General features: G+C 38.9%; 1 protein-coding gene across 1 annotated transcript; it reads left to right on the plus strand.

The window, feature by feature from the left end:
* Positions 1-202: 202 nt before the first annotated feature.
* CMTM3 (CKLF like MARVEL transmembrane domain containing 3) lies at positions 203-5,272 on the plus strand (the record flags this gene model as incomplete). Its single annotated transcript, XM_010171744.1, has 4 exons — positions 203-358; positions 2,191-2,286; positions 3,502-3,619; positions 5,244-5,272. Coding segments are annotated over 4 exons (399 nt in total), but the record flags the coding sequence as incomplete, so codon positions are not given.
* Positions 5,273-15,027: the final 9,755 nt, after the last annotated feature.

The raw sequence follows: 15,027 nt of genomic DNA on the forward strand, positions 1-15,027 counted from the left end.
AAATAAACACTATTATTTTAGATTTATTCCATGCTAAACAAGAAAATGCATTTGGCTCAAGAAAAAACCAAGTAGGAAGTAAGATATGCCATCACCAGCAGCGCTGACAGAAGTACGCAGGGAGAATCACGCTTCAGAGTTGCTGGGCTGCCTGAGGCTCTGCCGTTCCATGTGTGTAACTGGTGTTTTCCCTTTACTCTAGGTGCTGTCATTTATCACCTTTATCTGCTATATTGCATCTCTAGCTGCCTCTTTCATGATGGCACCGCTCCTAGAGTTTATGCTGGCACTGTTCCTTTTTTTTGCCTATGCCTCCAAACTTAATGAGAAGTTCAAAGGACTCTACTGGCCTCTGTCGGTAAGTGACATGTGCAATATAAACACACAGATTTAATTGTACAGTGTAACATGAGTAAAAGGGACTATAAGGGAGTTTAGCCTGTTAACAACTTCACCTCCTTAACAGAAACCTGTCCATATTGCCTCTCATTCAGAAGGTCCCAGAGCATTCTTTAAACGATGCTATTCTACATGCTGTAGCTTTCTTGGTGCTGACACAAAGCACGGTTTTATTAAAGCACAGAGTTTATGCCTGATTCCAAGCAAATGTCCTAGGGCTGGACATTGAAAAGCAGGCAACATCAGCCGAAGTCTGACCACTGCTGGGGTCTCCTTGATATTACAAATGGGGAAACTCAGGCATGCTATATAGTAATGCATATATTTTACTGAAGTGTTTTAAAATTCTCAGGTAAGTGCTGTTGGGATGCAGAGTCATACTCACAGGCAAACAAACTGACAACTGCTTTTATTAAGGGGGGAAGCCCTACAACGCTTGCCAGCAGATGCTCATTCACACAAAGGAAACCACTGGCTATTCATCGGGGAGTTTTCATGTTCCCAGTTGCACATGATGAGTGCACACTGGCCACTGGATGTCTCTGTTGCTTCAAACATACATTGGAAAGGGAGCAGTAATTATTTTTTTTTTTTTAATGTTAATCCAGTCTATCTGGATTCTCTTCTGGTACAGTCTAGCAGTAATTCGTCAAAGTGAGATTTGAATTAGAGCTCTCAGTGTATAAAAATAACATGAGCAAGGCTATTGGTGGATAAAACAATTGCAATGACTCTGACTATGACAGTATGTATGGTTTTCAGATGGTCATCTCAGTTCCATCGTTTTCCCATTTCTATTCCATCATTTTCCCATTTTCTATATCCATCTGATTCCAGAACTAAGACAAAAAAAGCACTTGTATGTCCATTATCTCCATTACCATAATACACTCCAGTCACAGAATGTAGATAACTGACCTCATCCTGACTTCAGAAGGGTAAATTTTTCTGTAGGATTTGTGTTTTGAGACAGTATCTTATTGATCCATCTGTTCTGAAAAAGGCAGAAGACGTACTTGTGTACAGAGGTCAAGATACCATTATTCCAGCTCCCATGATTTCCACATGCCCTGGGAATCACATCTCTTTATGTAACGCACAGTTCAGAGACACTGCTGCTCCAGCACATCACTGCCTGTATGACAGGGCAGCCCCTGCCCTGCGGAGCGACAGTCTCAGCCACAGAAGCACCCTGTCGATGACAGCAACGGGTGCAATCACTTCAAGGTAGCTGTCGGAGTTACAGGTGTGCATACTAAGTAGAAATCATAGTTCAAACACTAGAAGTATTTAGTTCCTAAATGAGGAGCTCCTACAGACAGGCCTACTTTTATATAGAAACAAGCACACGCCTGTTCCCCATGGGAACTGCTGTGCTCCTCCAGAGCCTTTGGTACCACAGGAGTTCTGCTTGAAGATGAGACTTTTGAAGGCAATTCAAATGATTCTTCCATTAGACCTCTTGCTGCGCACAGTTAAACATCACAGAAAGACAGCCCTTCTCAGCCTGAAGAAAGGTCTGCCTGACATGTTAAAAATAGGATTTATACCAACATCTGTAAGAGCAGAAGCTTATGCCAAAACTCCGGTCATCTCATTTAAAAATATTTCCCAGATGAATAATTCATCCGCTACAAAATACCAGGCTGTAGTCACACTCCAGCATCAGGCGAGTCCACTGACAGAACAACAGAGTTTTTTAATGGTCTTTTCTGAAATAATTTTTAGAGGAGTTTGTATGTTGGAATCTCATCTGACTAGTCTGGGAATGCAACATTGCTTATTTTACAGGATTTCTTGCGGTGTGTCACTGCTGCCATTATTTACTTTGCCATTTCAATCGCTGCTGTCTCAAAATACAATGACGGAGCATCTAAAGCAGCAGGAGTAAGTAGACATGAGCTTTCCACTTAAGTATTTTGGGGAACTGCATATGGATGTACTTTAGAAACAATTCAATTTTGACCCTATTACAAGTAGTAGAAGTTTCTTCAATTAACTAACTGATAATTTGGTTTGCCTAATGCAAGGAAGAAATTGTTGGTTATTTAGAAAAACAGGTTTTGAATCAATGAATAGTTTTTTTCATCCTACCAGTGGTGCTCAGTGTTGACTGCACTACTTAGGGAAGGCACCTATTCTTTTTAGTTTCATCAGCTGTACAGTGAAGATAAATTTCTCTGTTCTTGCAAAGAACATCAAGATCCTTGAATTGAGGGAGTAATAATAATAATTAAAAAAAAATATAAAACCTGTAACTACTAAGAACAGTCTAAATTAAGTAATGTCAACCTCCTGCCTCTACTGTTTAATTTTACTTGGATGACTTGAAACAAGAGCAGTGTAATTTTACCCTCCAGTATATGGACTGCCCAGGAGAGAGCCTTCATCATCAGCATTTTGTGTTCAGAAATACGATACAGTCTCTCCATCTGCAACTTGACTGTAAGCATCAATAATGTATGGAACATAAATAAAATCTGCATAATAATTTTAAAAGATAGGGAAGAACAATACCCAGTAGTGTTAGCCAGCAACTCTTACCAAACCATCCCAAGTCACACACAATTTCAAAACAAGGATCTTGTTTTAATCTCTGTTACTTGGTTTAGATGTGGAGCAATGCAAGATAGCATTTACCCTAGCTTCTCAGATTGACAGCCAGCCCATTCTTGCCACACTGCTGCTGCTCTGACACTACCTAGGTAACTCCAGAATCATTTTATCTCGATCTAGTTCACTCTGCAATAGACAAGCCTCCTTGCAAACCAGTAAAAAATATTTCCAGAGACACTGAGGTGATTTCTTGGTGACAAAGAGATGCCCTGGGATGGTGGAGGTGCAGGTTACATTCTCCTGTAGCTCCTGGCACAGGGGCCCTAACACTGATGCTCAGAACTGCCCAGAGCCAGAGAGGGATGTAGCCTGGGGAAGGGCTAAGGACACGTCTGACAGAGCAACTGCAGGGATCCCTACTCAGGCTCCCACATTAGCCCAAGCCCAAGTTTTCTTTAAGAACTTTTCTTGTGTCAGTTAGGCTTGTTTTGTTTTGTCATTGATGGATGTGAACTGTTGTTAAAGAGTATTATTTTGCCATTTTAGGTGTTTGGATTTATAGCCACAATAGTGTTTGCCACTGATTTCTACATAACCTTCAATGACCTGGTTACTTTTCTCAAGCAAGGCAGTTCTGATTCCCCTGAAAGGCGCAAGTCAGAAGGTAGGTAAAACTCCCTGGTTTAGTTATCCGAGCATGTAACGTGAGATTTTCTTCTCCATTTCACCTTTTCCAGGGGATCAAGAGCACTCACTTAGTAATAACAGTTTCTATTCTTGGCTATCTTGGTTTTGTAAGCCACAACTATGCTGAATTATTAAGCTGCTGAGTCTTAAAATACAACTGGAATTTCAGTGGTTTATAGAGATAACCAGCAAGCCAGCAATGTGAAGTTTCTCAGAGTTTGGGGCCATCTAACTTTGAAAGGCCTCAAATCCAATTATAGAAATCATTGTGCAGCAGACTTTTCCTCCCATCAAGATGTCTTACTTTAAAAATAAACAAACATCTACCTTTTTTTGATTCCATTAGTCCACAGTCTTTTATGTCCAATAGCACTTTTCTCTCTATCATGATTACCTCATTCTGTGGGCAAATGGCCTTGAAATCCAAGATCCACACAGCATAAAATTAACAAGATTGTTATAAAATTTCTTTCTAATATAGGAGGTATAGTCTACCTCAAATCAGACAGATCCACTTAGACAAACATAAAAAGAGGGACCTGCTGTTGGGATTTCAAACCCATTTCAAGTCACATCAGGACACAGGTAGCTATTTTGCAGTACCCAGGAGTGTAAATCAGGCATCATGCCCCTGTGACACGACTCATTGCACCTACACAGATGAAAAAGATTACTCCACACTTTAACAAATCCCCAAACCCCAAAAAACACCCCACACAAAATCAAAATCCACAAAAACCCTCAAAAACAAATACCCAAGATGTACAGAATTGTAGATATATAGTAATGCTAATAGTCTTTTCTAGGTATTTTAGTAGACTGTTTTCCAAGCTTTAGGCCAGAGACAAAGAAAAGAAGAATTAAAGGCACAGATCACAGGAAATAGACTGACTAAAAACTGTTTAACCCCACAAACTGAACTGACCTCAAGAAGAAGATCAAGTGACAAGGGTCCAAAAATAGGCTAAAGATTAGATCTCATTTCCCTGGAGATGGAGAAATGCATAAACTTACCAATACGCAGTCACGCAGCTTTGTGTTGATGATTTGCCCACCCAAGAAAGGCTCTGCCCTGCAGCACTGCTCCTCCAGCACCGACCTCATGTTCACGCTGGGGCTCTCGACAGCGGAGGCCAGAAATCCCTTGCTTCCGTGCAAGCCGAGTCTCAACCCTGGGCAAGATGTACCTCTGTAGGCCTATCAGGATTTCTTAATGTCTTAAAGCTTCTGGTTTTCAGAGACGTTTAACTGGCAGTGCGTAACCATGACCCACAGCAAACAGCAGTGCTCTAGTGCAGGAAGCATGCTTTCAGCAGACTTCCTTTTGGTGCTCATACTAATAGTATCTCTGCAACTTCTTTCATTTGAACTGTTATGCATGTATGAGTGGTCTAAGTGCCTCTTAGCAGCGTTTCTCAAGTCCTTTGAAACACCATTTAAAGGTCCATCGTGTTAGAACTGTCATTTTATAAGCCTTTTCCTAAATATGCCACGTCCTTTGAAATAGACCTGCCGTAGAGCAGTGTATCTAGCAAGAGCTAAAGCTGACACAGACATTTCCAGTTTTCATTTTCACTATTGTTCCTTGTTTTAAATTTCAGATGAGGACTCAGATTCCGACTCCGACTAAAGAACCAAACACCAACCAAGTGTGAAGGGAAGATCAAGCGCTTTCCTCTTCGCTGAATGCACTGCCAATTGAAATAACTCCTTTATCTCAGCCTCCGTATCCTCTTTCCACCTCACTGTTTATGGAATCACCAAAGCACAGACAGGGCAGTGATGTGGAAAAGCAGATTATTCCCAATGCCATTAGACACTCCTTCAGAACTACGGATTTTACAGTAGTTCAACCTGACACAGACATCTCTATCCAAACAACACATCTCAATTCTCCGCCGCCCTTCCTCACTCAGCACTACAACGTACTGAGTAAACACAAACAGAGTATCTTAAAAATATAAGCGGAGCTTTTAATATGCTTTCTTAATTCCAAACCTTTAACATTTACAGCTTTTATACTTCTTGCTGTGCCAAAGAAGAGAGGCTGAGAATGCCTCTACTTTATTTGTAGTTTTCTTGATTAACTAACAGTATTTCTTTATCTGAAGTCTGAATATTCCACTATCAAGCACTGAAGGCATAGATTATAGTTATCATGTTGGTTTCAAAACATTTGTATCTACTGCCTGTCTGTGACAAGAAAAAGTGACAACTGGAAATCTGCAGCAAAAACAAACCTCAAAGTATAATTGTGCCGCAGAAAAGCTGGCTCATCAGACATTCAATATCACTTTTTTAAGCTGCTTGAATGGGGTCATGTCCCATTTTCTACAGATTCACCACAGATAGGAGGTAGAACAGATGAGGCATTGTCTTACTGGCCCCTTCCTACCATTTGCATGGAGGCCCTTGTGTGTGTTTGCACATACCGGTAAGGAAGGGCTTGCCAAATGCCATCCAACATTATCTGCCTATCGAAGCCTGCAAATATTTGTGTGCAAGACGTCACTGCCTGGTCTCATGCTCTGTTTTGCAAGTACTGGCCCTCCCATGAGAGGTAGCACTGGATGTAGTCTGCTGGGTTCGCAAAACAGACAACTGTTCCTGTAAAACTCAGGATACCTGGGCCCCAGGAGGGCAATACATCCTTCCCACTGTGAAAGGCAAAAAAACCCAACCTCCAAACTAAAGAGTGCCTGCAATGAAATTCATTTTCCCAGACCCGTTTTTGAGGAGGGCATATGTGTTTGGTTTGGGTTTTTTCCCCCCGTGGAAGGACACAATTTATCTCATGGTCTTTATTCTGGGGTAAAAGCCTTCTGAATTTACAAGAAGGTGTTTTCATGGGTCACACAGCCTACCTTGAAATATTTGTGTCCACCTATAAACGCATACTGCTTGGGAAAAAAGTATGGCTATATAGATTAGGTCTACTTCAAAGAAACCTGTATACATTTTCAAAAATAATTTAGTAGCAGAACAGGTGGCCTTAACAAAAAGAATTAAAATGAGCGCAGATGGTACTAACAGAGTAAAGTAAAAACAGGGATAAAACAATAAAAGCAGATTTCCCTTGGAACGAAATTACTGCTTGGGTTCCAATTCCCTGCTAGCAGCTGGCTGCTGACGGGCAGAACGCGGTACCTAACAGCGAGCAGGTGCTTGGGAAGGTGCTGGCCAGATTCAGAGTTGTCTTACAGGCAGCTCTTACATCTCCTGTTTCCAGACCACTGAACAAAAGCAAAACAAATGGTTGCTTCCAAATGTGACAAATAATCTTTGCTTTTATGAGAAAGAGCTCTTTGGACCTTTTCTGATATGAAATTCCATGTTTCTTTCTTTTCTGTTGACATATTTTACTGGCACACACTGTGACGTCAGGGGACCTGGGCTCATTTTTATATTCAATTGTTTTGTATTTCTCTTTTTTTTTTTAATTAAAAATTGTACTGCATGTCACAGCTGGAAACTAGTCCATGGTTAATATTTAGAAACCATGCTGGATTAAACCTCTTTTAATAAAAGTGTTGGGTGTCTTTACTTAAATGTTAAGGCCTGGTTTGAGTGCCTTGCCTCTGACCAGCGAGAGTAATGGTGTTTCAAACACTCCATCAGGAAGGAAGGACGCTGTGTGCTGGGGAGATGACAATAGCACAGAGCCAGCACTCTCCTCTTGTGAGGAGAAACTTAATTTTCAGCACATAAACATGAAAGAATTTAACCAAGATTTAGCTTTAGCATATTTAGTAGACATCGAGATACAGTACGCTTACTTGGCAACTAATAACACTGTAAACAACAATCCCCTTTGGGTTTACCCTTCACAGACATGTTAGAACCTGCAATCTGCTAAGGTTTTCTAGTAATTTTTTTCACATTGGAATACTCCTAAAATCAACAGAAGAGTCAAACAAAATTAGTTGCTTCAGGACTACTTCTGCAGGCATGCAATGAATTGCCCGTCCAGAGAATTTTGTTATTAGCATTAAAGCATTTGATTTCATTTATTTCTAAGCAGTTTGCTCCCAGGGTCAAGCACCTGTGCAAGATTCCAGCCAAATTATTTAAAAATATCTGTTCCCATGATTGAAATAAAAATTAAAAAACACTTCTGTATTTTATTAATATAATTACAGAAAAGAGAATTTACTTAAAAATAATTACTTTAAAGCCAATTGTGATTTTTTTGGGGGGAAGGGCCTGACTTAGTCTTTTCTCCTGCCAGCAATATGCACTAAGCTCAGAATCTGGTGTAGGACAGAGGAAAAGTCTGCTTGGTTTTTTTGTCTCTTTTTGTTTGCTTGCTTGTTTTTCCTCAACTGAAAAGATGAAATAGTGGGAGCAATGGTTTCTCTGCAATTCAGGATTTGCAACACAAGCATAATGTTACACCTGCAGCACAGAGGCCTTATTGAAGTTCTTATTTCGGTGTACCAGCGGGGTCATAATCAAACATCTCTATTCAATCACAGTACATTGTTGTTCCAAACAGGAGCCGTATCCAAAACCCATCCAGGCCAATATACCTTCATTACAACTAGAGTGCAGCTATTTCCAGTTTGAATTCCTGTGCTTGTTGAACAGCACTCAGCAGGAGACAAACCTGAGGGAGTGATGAGTTTCCAATAGTGTGTGTGGAACAAATCTAGGTAGAAACAATGCAAGAAGTGTTATGATATCAACACTGTGAATCAAAGCCACTAACAGGAAGGAAAAACGATCGGCTGGTATGACAGATGAATGACTTCATACAGCTCTTGCCCTGTCTGAAGGTCACTCTCCCTCCTATCAAAAAGCTTTTATACTTCGCTGTGGAAGATTTCTTCAGTCTCGTGCAGTGATTCTGGACAGGTGATGTTAAGGAATTCAAAAGACCTTTCCACGCAGCCTTTTTTAGACTCTCACTGAAATAAGAGGCTCAACTGTCCTTTTAACACTGTCCATTATTCCACTTATTTTTGCTTTTCACCTGATACTGTTCAAAGTTCTGCAAGTCTTACACCACTTTTCACTTAGTATCTTAGAAATTACTTTGTTAGTTGGAAATGTATCTCAGCCTATGTGGTATTTGAGAAGAATGCTTCCACCAGCCCAGTGTGCTGGAAAGCAGAAGACAATTTAATGCTCTGCATAGCAAGCAGATGTTTTTAATTCATTATGCTTCTGGTAAGTGTTCATTGTGGAAATTTCTGAGCCTGAATTTTATAGCTGCATCTTCCCCTGCTAGGACACCAGCAGCCTGTATCATTAAGTGAGCATGTAACTTGTAACCAAACACTAACAGTGCATGTTCCTGTCACCTGTACTTCTAAAATGCATAAATAAATGAGAAAACAGACATGCCACTTACTAGGCTGAGCTAAACCGCATAGCATGCAGCTTGTAACCAGCCTTCTGAGAGATTAAAAATAATAAAATGAAGTGGCTTCATTCCAAAGCCCAGGATACAAACTGCCCCCAAAGAGCAAATGCAAGATACATATCTCGTATTTTTACAAATGCATGAAGAAGCTCCAACTACCCATCCTCTAAACCTTTTCTGAGCATAGAGAAAGAGAGAGAATAAATCAAGAAAGCAGAAGATGTAGATAAGTATTGAGAACGTGAATCTTGTTACAAGATACCCAAGACACCTTTTTAGTAGAAGAATTCACAGTACTCTTTAATGTTTTGCAAAACTTCTAGGTCAGAAGGTAAAACAATGCTACCCAGAAAATGTAACTGTATTTTAAAAAATCATTTTTTCAATCTATTTCCTTGAAAAAGAAAACAGTGATTCCAATGTTAATTTTGGCCAAGCAATACCTGTGCTTTTATTTTATATATTTGTGATGCTGTCCATCGCTTTTTGTTAGCCTGATCTATCAAATAAGAAATCAATTATAGTCTTCCCAAGAGACTGAAGAAAGATTGAGTATTTAAAAGTTAGACAGAATAAACTTTTTTCTTAAATTCAACAGCTGACGAAGCTTCTCTTGACCAAGGAACACCATGGATAACAGCATCAGCAGCCACACAGCACTCAGTCCAGCACTCTAACTCTTTGTTTTCTAAAAGAGTATCAATTTCCTTAAGGCCTGATCCCTGAGCAGGTCCAATGAATGCAACACCACAACAGATTAGAATTTACTGCTGCTCACAACCCCACGTAGGTAAAGGGAACTGGCCCACCTTCTAGCACAAAAATTTGTACACGTACATGCCTCTCCTTAGTGAATCCTTCTGTAGAAGCTCCATGGTACCACCACCATTGTTCACCTCCCCACACATGTTATCCCTAAGCAGTGTTTTAAGAGCATCATCCATATCCAAGTCTTTCCACAACACTCATTCAACTATCTCTGTTTCCTCAGTTCTTACCCTTATTAACTCAGCACTTTCCCCTTGCACCTAAAGCACATGGATACCAAATATACCAACTGCATCAAGGCAGGACTTGCAACCTACAGCAGAGCATGACCCACTCAACTCCAGCCTTTCAGCTCCAAAATTCCTTTTCAGTCCAGAATGCAATGCTGCAAACCACAAGATACAGCATTTTGGCCCATTACAGCATAACAGATGGAGAAACCCCCACAAGAACAGTCCCACCACAACCACTTTAGCAATAAAGCAGTTCCATGTGCTTTCTGCTACATATAACCTCTCATCACGGACCGCTGATACATGGTTTTCCATTAACTCCTGCATTTATGAAGTCTGTCTTGTCAGAGACAGTAAAAAAAACCTCAGCCAGGGTTGCTTTGTTTGATGTTTAACCCCTCTGCCATTATCTTGCATAGGAATTGCATTTAGCAACTGCATTTACTGGATTATCAACTGATCAACCACAACACTTGTATACTGAGTTTATATGTTGCCTTTACAGATGAAGACAATGTTTTTGTACTTTAATATGTCCATTTATTAAACAGGAAGTCCTTCACAAATGATTTCATACTATATTGATCAAGATAAGTGTTAGAAAACTACCATTTTCCCCCTACATACAAAAATACAGACTTTTACCACTATGAAGACATGATCAGAAGAGTACCATGAAAATCCATAGAGCTCAAATCTTCAAATATCAGAAAGAAAAAAAGACAGAAAGACAACTAAGTAAAAAAAAAAAAAAATTACAAGAAGCATTGTGCCCATATACAAAAGACTGGAAAAGCAAAATGACATTTAAAACTGATAAATACCCGATTTAAATTATGCTATAACAGTATGCATTTTAAAACAAGACTGCTTTCTGTATTGCAAGACATTACAATTCTTCAGCTTGTGTCTGTGGTTTTGGGGGTTTGTTGTTTTTTGGGGTTTTTTTTGCATAAAAACCAACAAGAAAGAAGCACACAACATACTGAAAAATCATTACTGGTGTTAAAACAAGTTGGAGGTTACGTTTTCTTGTAGAGTTACCTTGCCTTTGAAACTGGTCAAGCATTAAAAGCACAACTTTCACATACAGAGCTGGAAGATGCTACACTGACACACAAGTTACAGCTGATCACAGCTGGTAGGTACCACTACAGAAAGCGTCTATCTTATCAGCTGGCCTCGTGTGCCAGTTGAGAACTTCAAGAACACTTACCAAAATAATGTGAAATTGCTTCAAGGCTGTACATTGTCTCTATATGAATGTCTGCTAACTTGTGATATTCTTCAAATCCTTGATCAAGATTTGGTGACAAATGGTACCTGATCTGCAGTCCCCTAAGTCAATGGGGAATTTTGCCTGAGTGAGGACAACAGTCAGGTTCTGCATGCACACACAGAGCGTGCGTTAAGATTTTCCTTGGCAAAACATTACAATTTTTCTTACTTCAAAAGCAAAATACCAAGGGTATTACACAGCAGACTTGTGCTCATATGATAAAAGGAAAATTGCATCCCCTTTGCTCAGCCCGAGATGGAATTCAAACCCACTATTTCAACTAATGCTTCTGAGCTGTTCACGATTACAAATCTGTCAGTATAGGACCTATATCCCCGAGGGATAAAGTCAGTCAGGCCTGGGTGCTCCTTCCTCAGACATACATCATAAATACATGATAAATTCTGAGCTAGAATCAGAATGTTTAGATTACGCCTGCTATGTTTTTCTAGAGAACCCAGAATCAACACTGAGGATAGAGATATCCCACACTGAGCAGTAAAGAAATTTGGAGTACCTTCTAGCTCACATCAGCGATCTGCTTTATCTCCATCTTTCAGGTAGCAGCTGAAGGCAGAGCAGAGCAAAAGTGATACAATCTTTTGATTCACCATGATATCAGATTTACTGTTTTAGTGCACAAAGGGAAAGCCATGACTACAATACCCATAAACTGGTATTAGTGGAAACAAAACACAATGAAGCCAGAGATGCATTAGTGACTGACATTACAAAAATAGTGTTTACTGGTTTAATAAATTTACATCTCTATTTTTGTGAATGACAAGTGTTTATGCCACACATGGAAGGCACACTAGGTGAAGCAGTTTTTCGGTTATTTGTTTACAATTCTGTGAAAAGACGTACACAGTGTCAACTTTCAAATCAAAATTGAGCATTATAATGAGAAATAAATACATACTTTATTATTTTATTGTGGGTTCCTGAACCCTTACAAACTTCAACATATACAAATAGTTTCCAAATGACCCTAACACAGAAGAGTAAGTCTAGACAGATATAATGATTAGCTAAGTCATTTGTTATATTATGTCATAAACGATGTGTCTTAAGTATAGAAATTATTTAAAAATGTAATAAATTGGCCACGATATATAAATCAAAATATTTTCTTACTCCAGAACTGCGATGCATGAGTTAAAGCTGGATGAACTGTAGTGCTAAAATACCCTCTCCCTCCACAATATCCAACAAGTAGAAACCAGTAAATATTCAAGATTAAGGTACAAACAGTAGAAAAATGAAGGTAGCAATTCTTGCAATAAACGGGTGCTAGCCAGAACCACTTTAACCTGCAGACATCAGGATAAATGTAACATTACTAAAAATATTTAGACAACAATACTTTTGGGACTAAAAGGTTACCAAAAGTGATAAATCAGCCTAGTTAAGAGAGGGTATTTTCTTTCAAACACATGAAAGTTTTAATTAAATGTCTATTGAGACATTTGTCCAAAGCAAAACAAATACAATACCCTGAAATTTCCCATATTCTACACAACAGTCCGTGACAGTCAGAAGAGGCAGATGGTCATATTCCATTCTGTTACTCACATCCAGATGTTATTAAAATAGCTGTAGGGACCAGCCCCAATCAAAAAATAAGAAAAAACCCAGATATTCCATTAATATGATCTGGCTATTGCTTTTTGAAATGCTCCTAAGTCTTCATTCTGAATTCATGAAGATAAGTTTCCATATCCTTCCATATATGCTAACTGGCTTTTTAAAATTTTACCCATGAAGTCCATGGTATACAGATAAAACCTTCATAGTAAACACAAAGCTCTATGCTATAAATATGTCAATCAAGGTAACTATGTCTATTGTATATAAAATTAAATATCTTCTGTTTGCCAAGTATAATTTAAAAAGGAATATCTGTGGCTAGTTATAAAAAAATATTTATCAACCCATAGAGATTAAAAGGCAATTTCTCTAACTCATCCATCCAGCACATCTGAAAGAGTTGCACTGGGATTCTGAATAGGTAACTTTAATCACATTTTCATGATAAATAGACAACTTTCATTTCTGGGCGTACATAAGAACACTTTAGAAAGCTGCATATCCCAAAAGAAAATCTGATTGTGTTGTATACTCTAAATTAAAGGCTATCATAAATCACAGTGTAAGCAGATTTTTTAAAGATTACTTTTAGAATACAAATGCTTAAATTGACAGATTTAAAAAGACAACACAAAAATAAGACCAAAACAACAAAGGAACCCTTTCAGGTTGGACAGCACCACTCCGACATTGTCAAACAGATCTATCCAGGTGGCCAAGTGGCTAACAGGAAAAACAATATACCAGGAAAAACTCTGAAGTGGCATTCAGAGATTTCCTGAATATTTGTATAAATTCATATCTCAACAACTCCCTCTGTTAGAATAAAGAGAGGCATATGGCATAATTTCTATAAAGTATTTTCCAAGCATTCTGCTGGTTTTTGTACCTATTTCAGTTTCATTTTAAGTTCTTACTTCTGTTGCCATTAAAATTCATACACACAGCATCTCCATCTGCACAGTCTTTTCGAGCCTTGTTGGCCCTCCAAACAATCCATTATTTTATGCTATTAATAACAAGAACTAAGTACCCAATTTTCAGAAATGCTACATGACAGCTTTACTCATTTCAGTGGGACTGAGCAGAAATTAGTCTGAAACTGTCCTTTCTTCTAGACACACAGAGCCCCTCTGATGCAAGCATCTACACCCTGCAGGTCTCTGTGAACCAACTACTACACTTCAGCTGAGCAGAAGTTACTTGATAATCACACCAATTTGTCAACATATCTCAGCTTTTAAGATGCACCATTAACAATGTTGGTGTAGAATCTCACCAACTGTATTATACAGCCAACACTGCCCCGAGAAACATTTTTACACCTACTTTTACTACTGACTCAAGGTGTCTCTCTCCTTCTCTATTAAGTGCAGAAGCAATCTTTCCTTCTGCAATTTGGATTAATGCTCACATACCATTTTTTGAAAGCACTGGATTATTATGCATCAAGTTTGGGTTTCTCCCTCCTTCTCACCCTTTATCACATCTAAAATTCATGACCAGATTGTGCCTAACTTTTAATTTATCCTAAATACCAGCTAAAGATGTTTGGCTCCAGAGCTTTCAGTGTAAAACCTGTTCTTTATGCTCTGATTTTCATGTACAAAGGTGTTCAGTATCTCAACTGAGTAGGAGAGAGGATATAATTTTCCATACTATTTGAATTGCTGTTATGTTTATTTGTTTAAGTTATTCTCTAAAAACATTATTCTTACTTATTTTGCGGTTTTGGGGGGTTTCCTCACAAAAGAGAACTAGTAGGAACGTTTACAAAGTTGTCATAAGACAAGAAAGTAACAAATATAGAACAAGGACTAAGGAAGGGGCGGTGGGAGAAGGGCTGCATTAATAAAAACCACATATCAGATAAGCATTTGCTGTGCCTGCACATCCCCAAAATAGCACAAAGGTGATAAATCAAATTTGTTTACGGACTTTAAAATTCATGGAAAACTAGTGGTTAATTCACTTATAACAGTCCACATGCATCTTGCAGCAGATCAATTCTCCTGCTGCGTTCCACAGCATTTTAAGAACCAGTAAGTCTGCTGTGTTAGGAAGGGGCAATCGTCATATGGTAAAATAATAATTAATGGGAGGGGGAAGCAAAATAAGATTATCTTAGGGAAGATTGGAAACTTTCCCCA

This window comes from Antrostomus carolinensis, unplaced genomic scaffold (assembly GCF_000700745.2).
Source record: "Antrostomus carolinensis isolate BGI_N321 unplaced genomic scaffold, ASM70074v2 scaffold21067, whole genome shotgun sequence".
Lineage (NCBI taxonomy): Eukaryota > Metazoa > Chordata > Aves > Caprimulgiformes > Caprimulgidae > Antrostomus > Antrostomus carolinensis.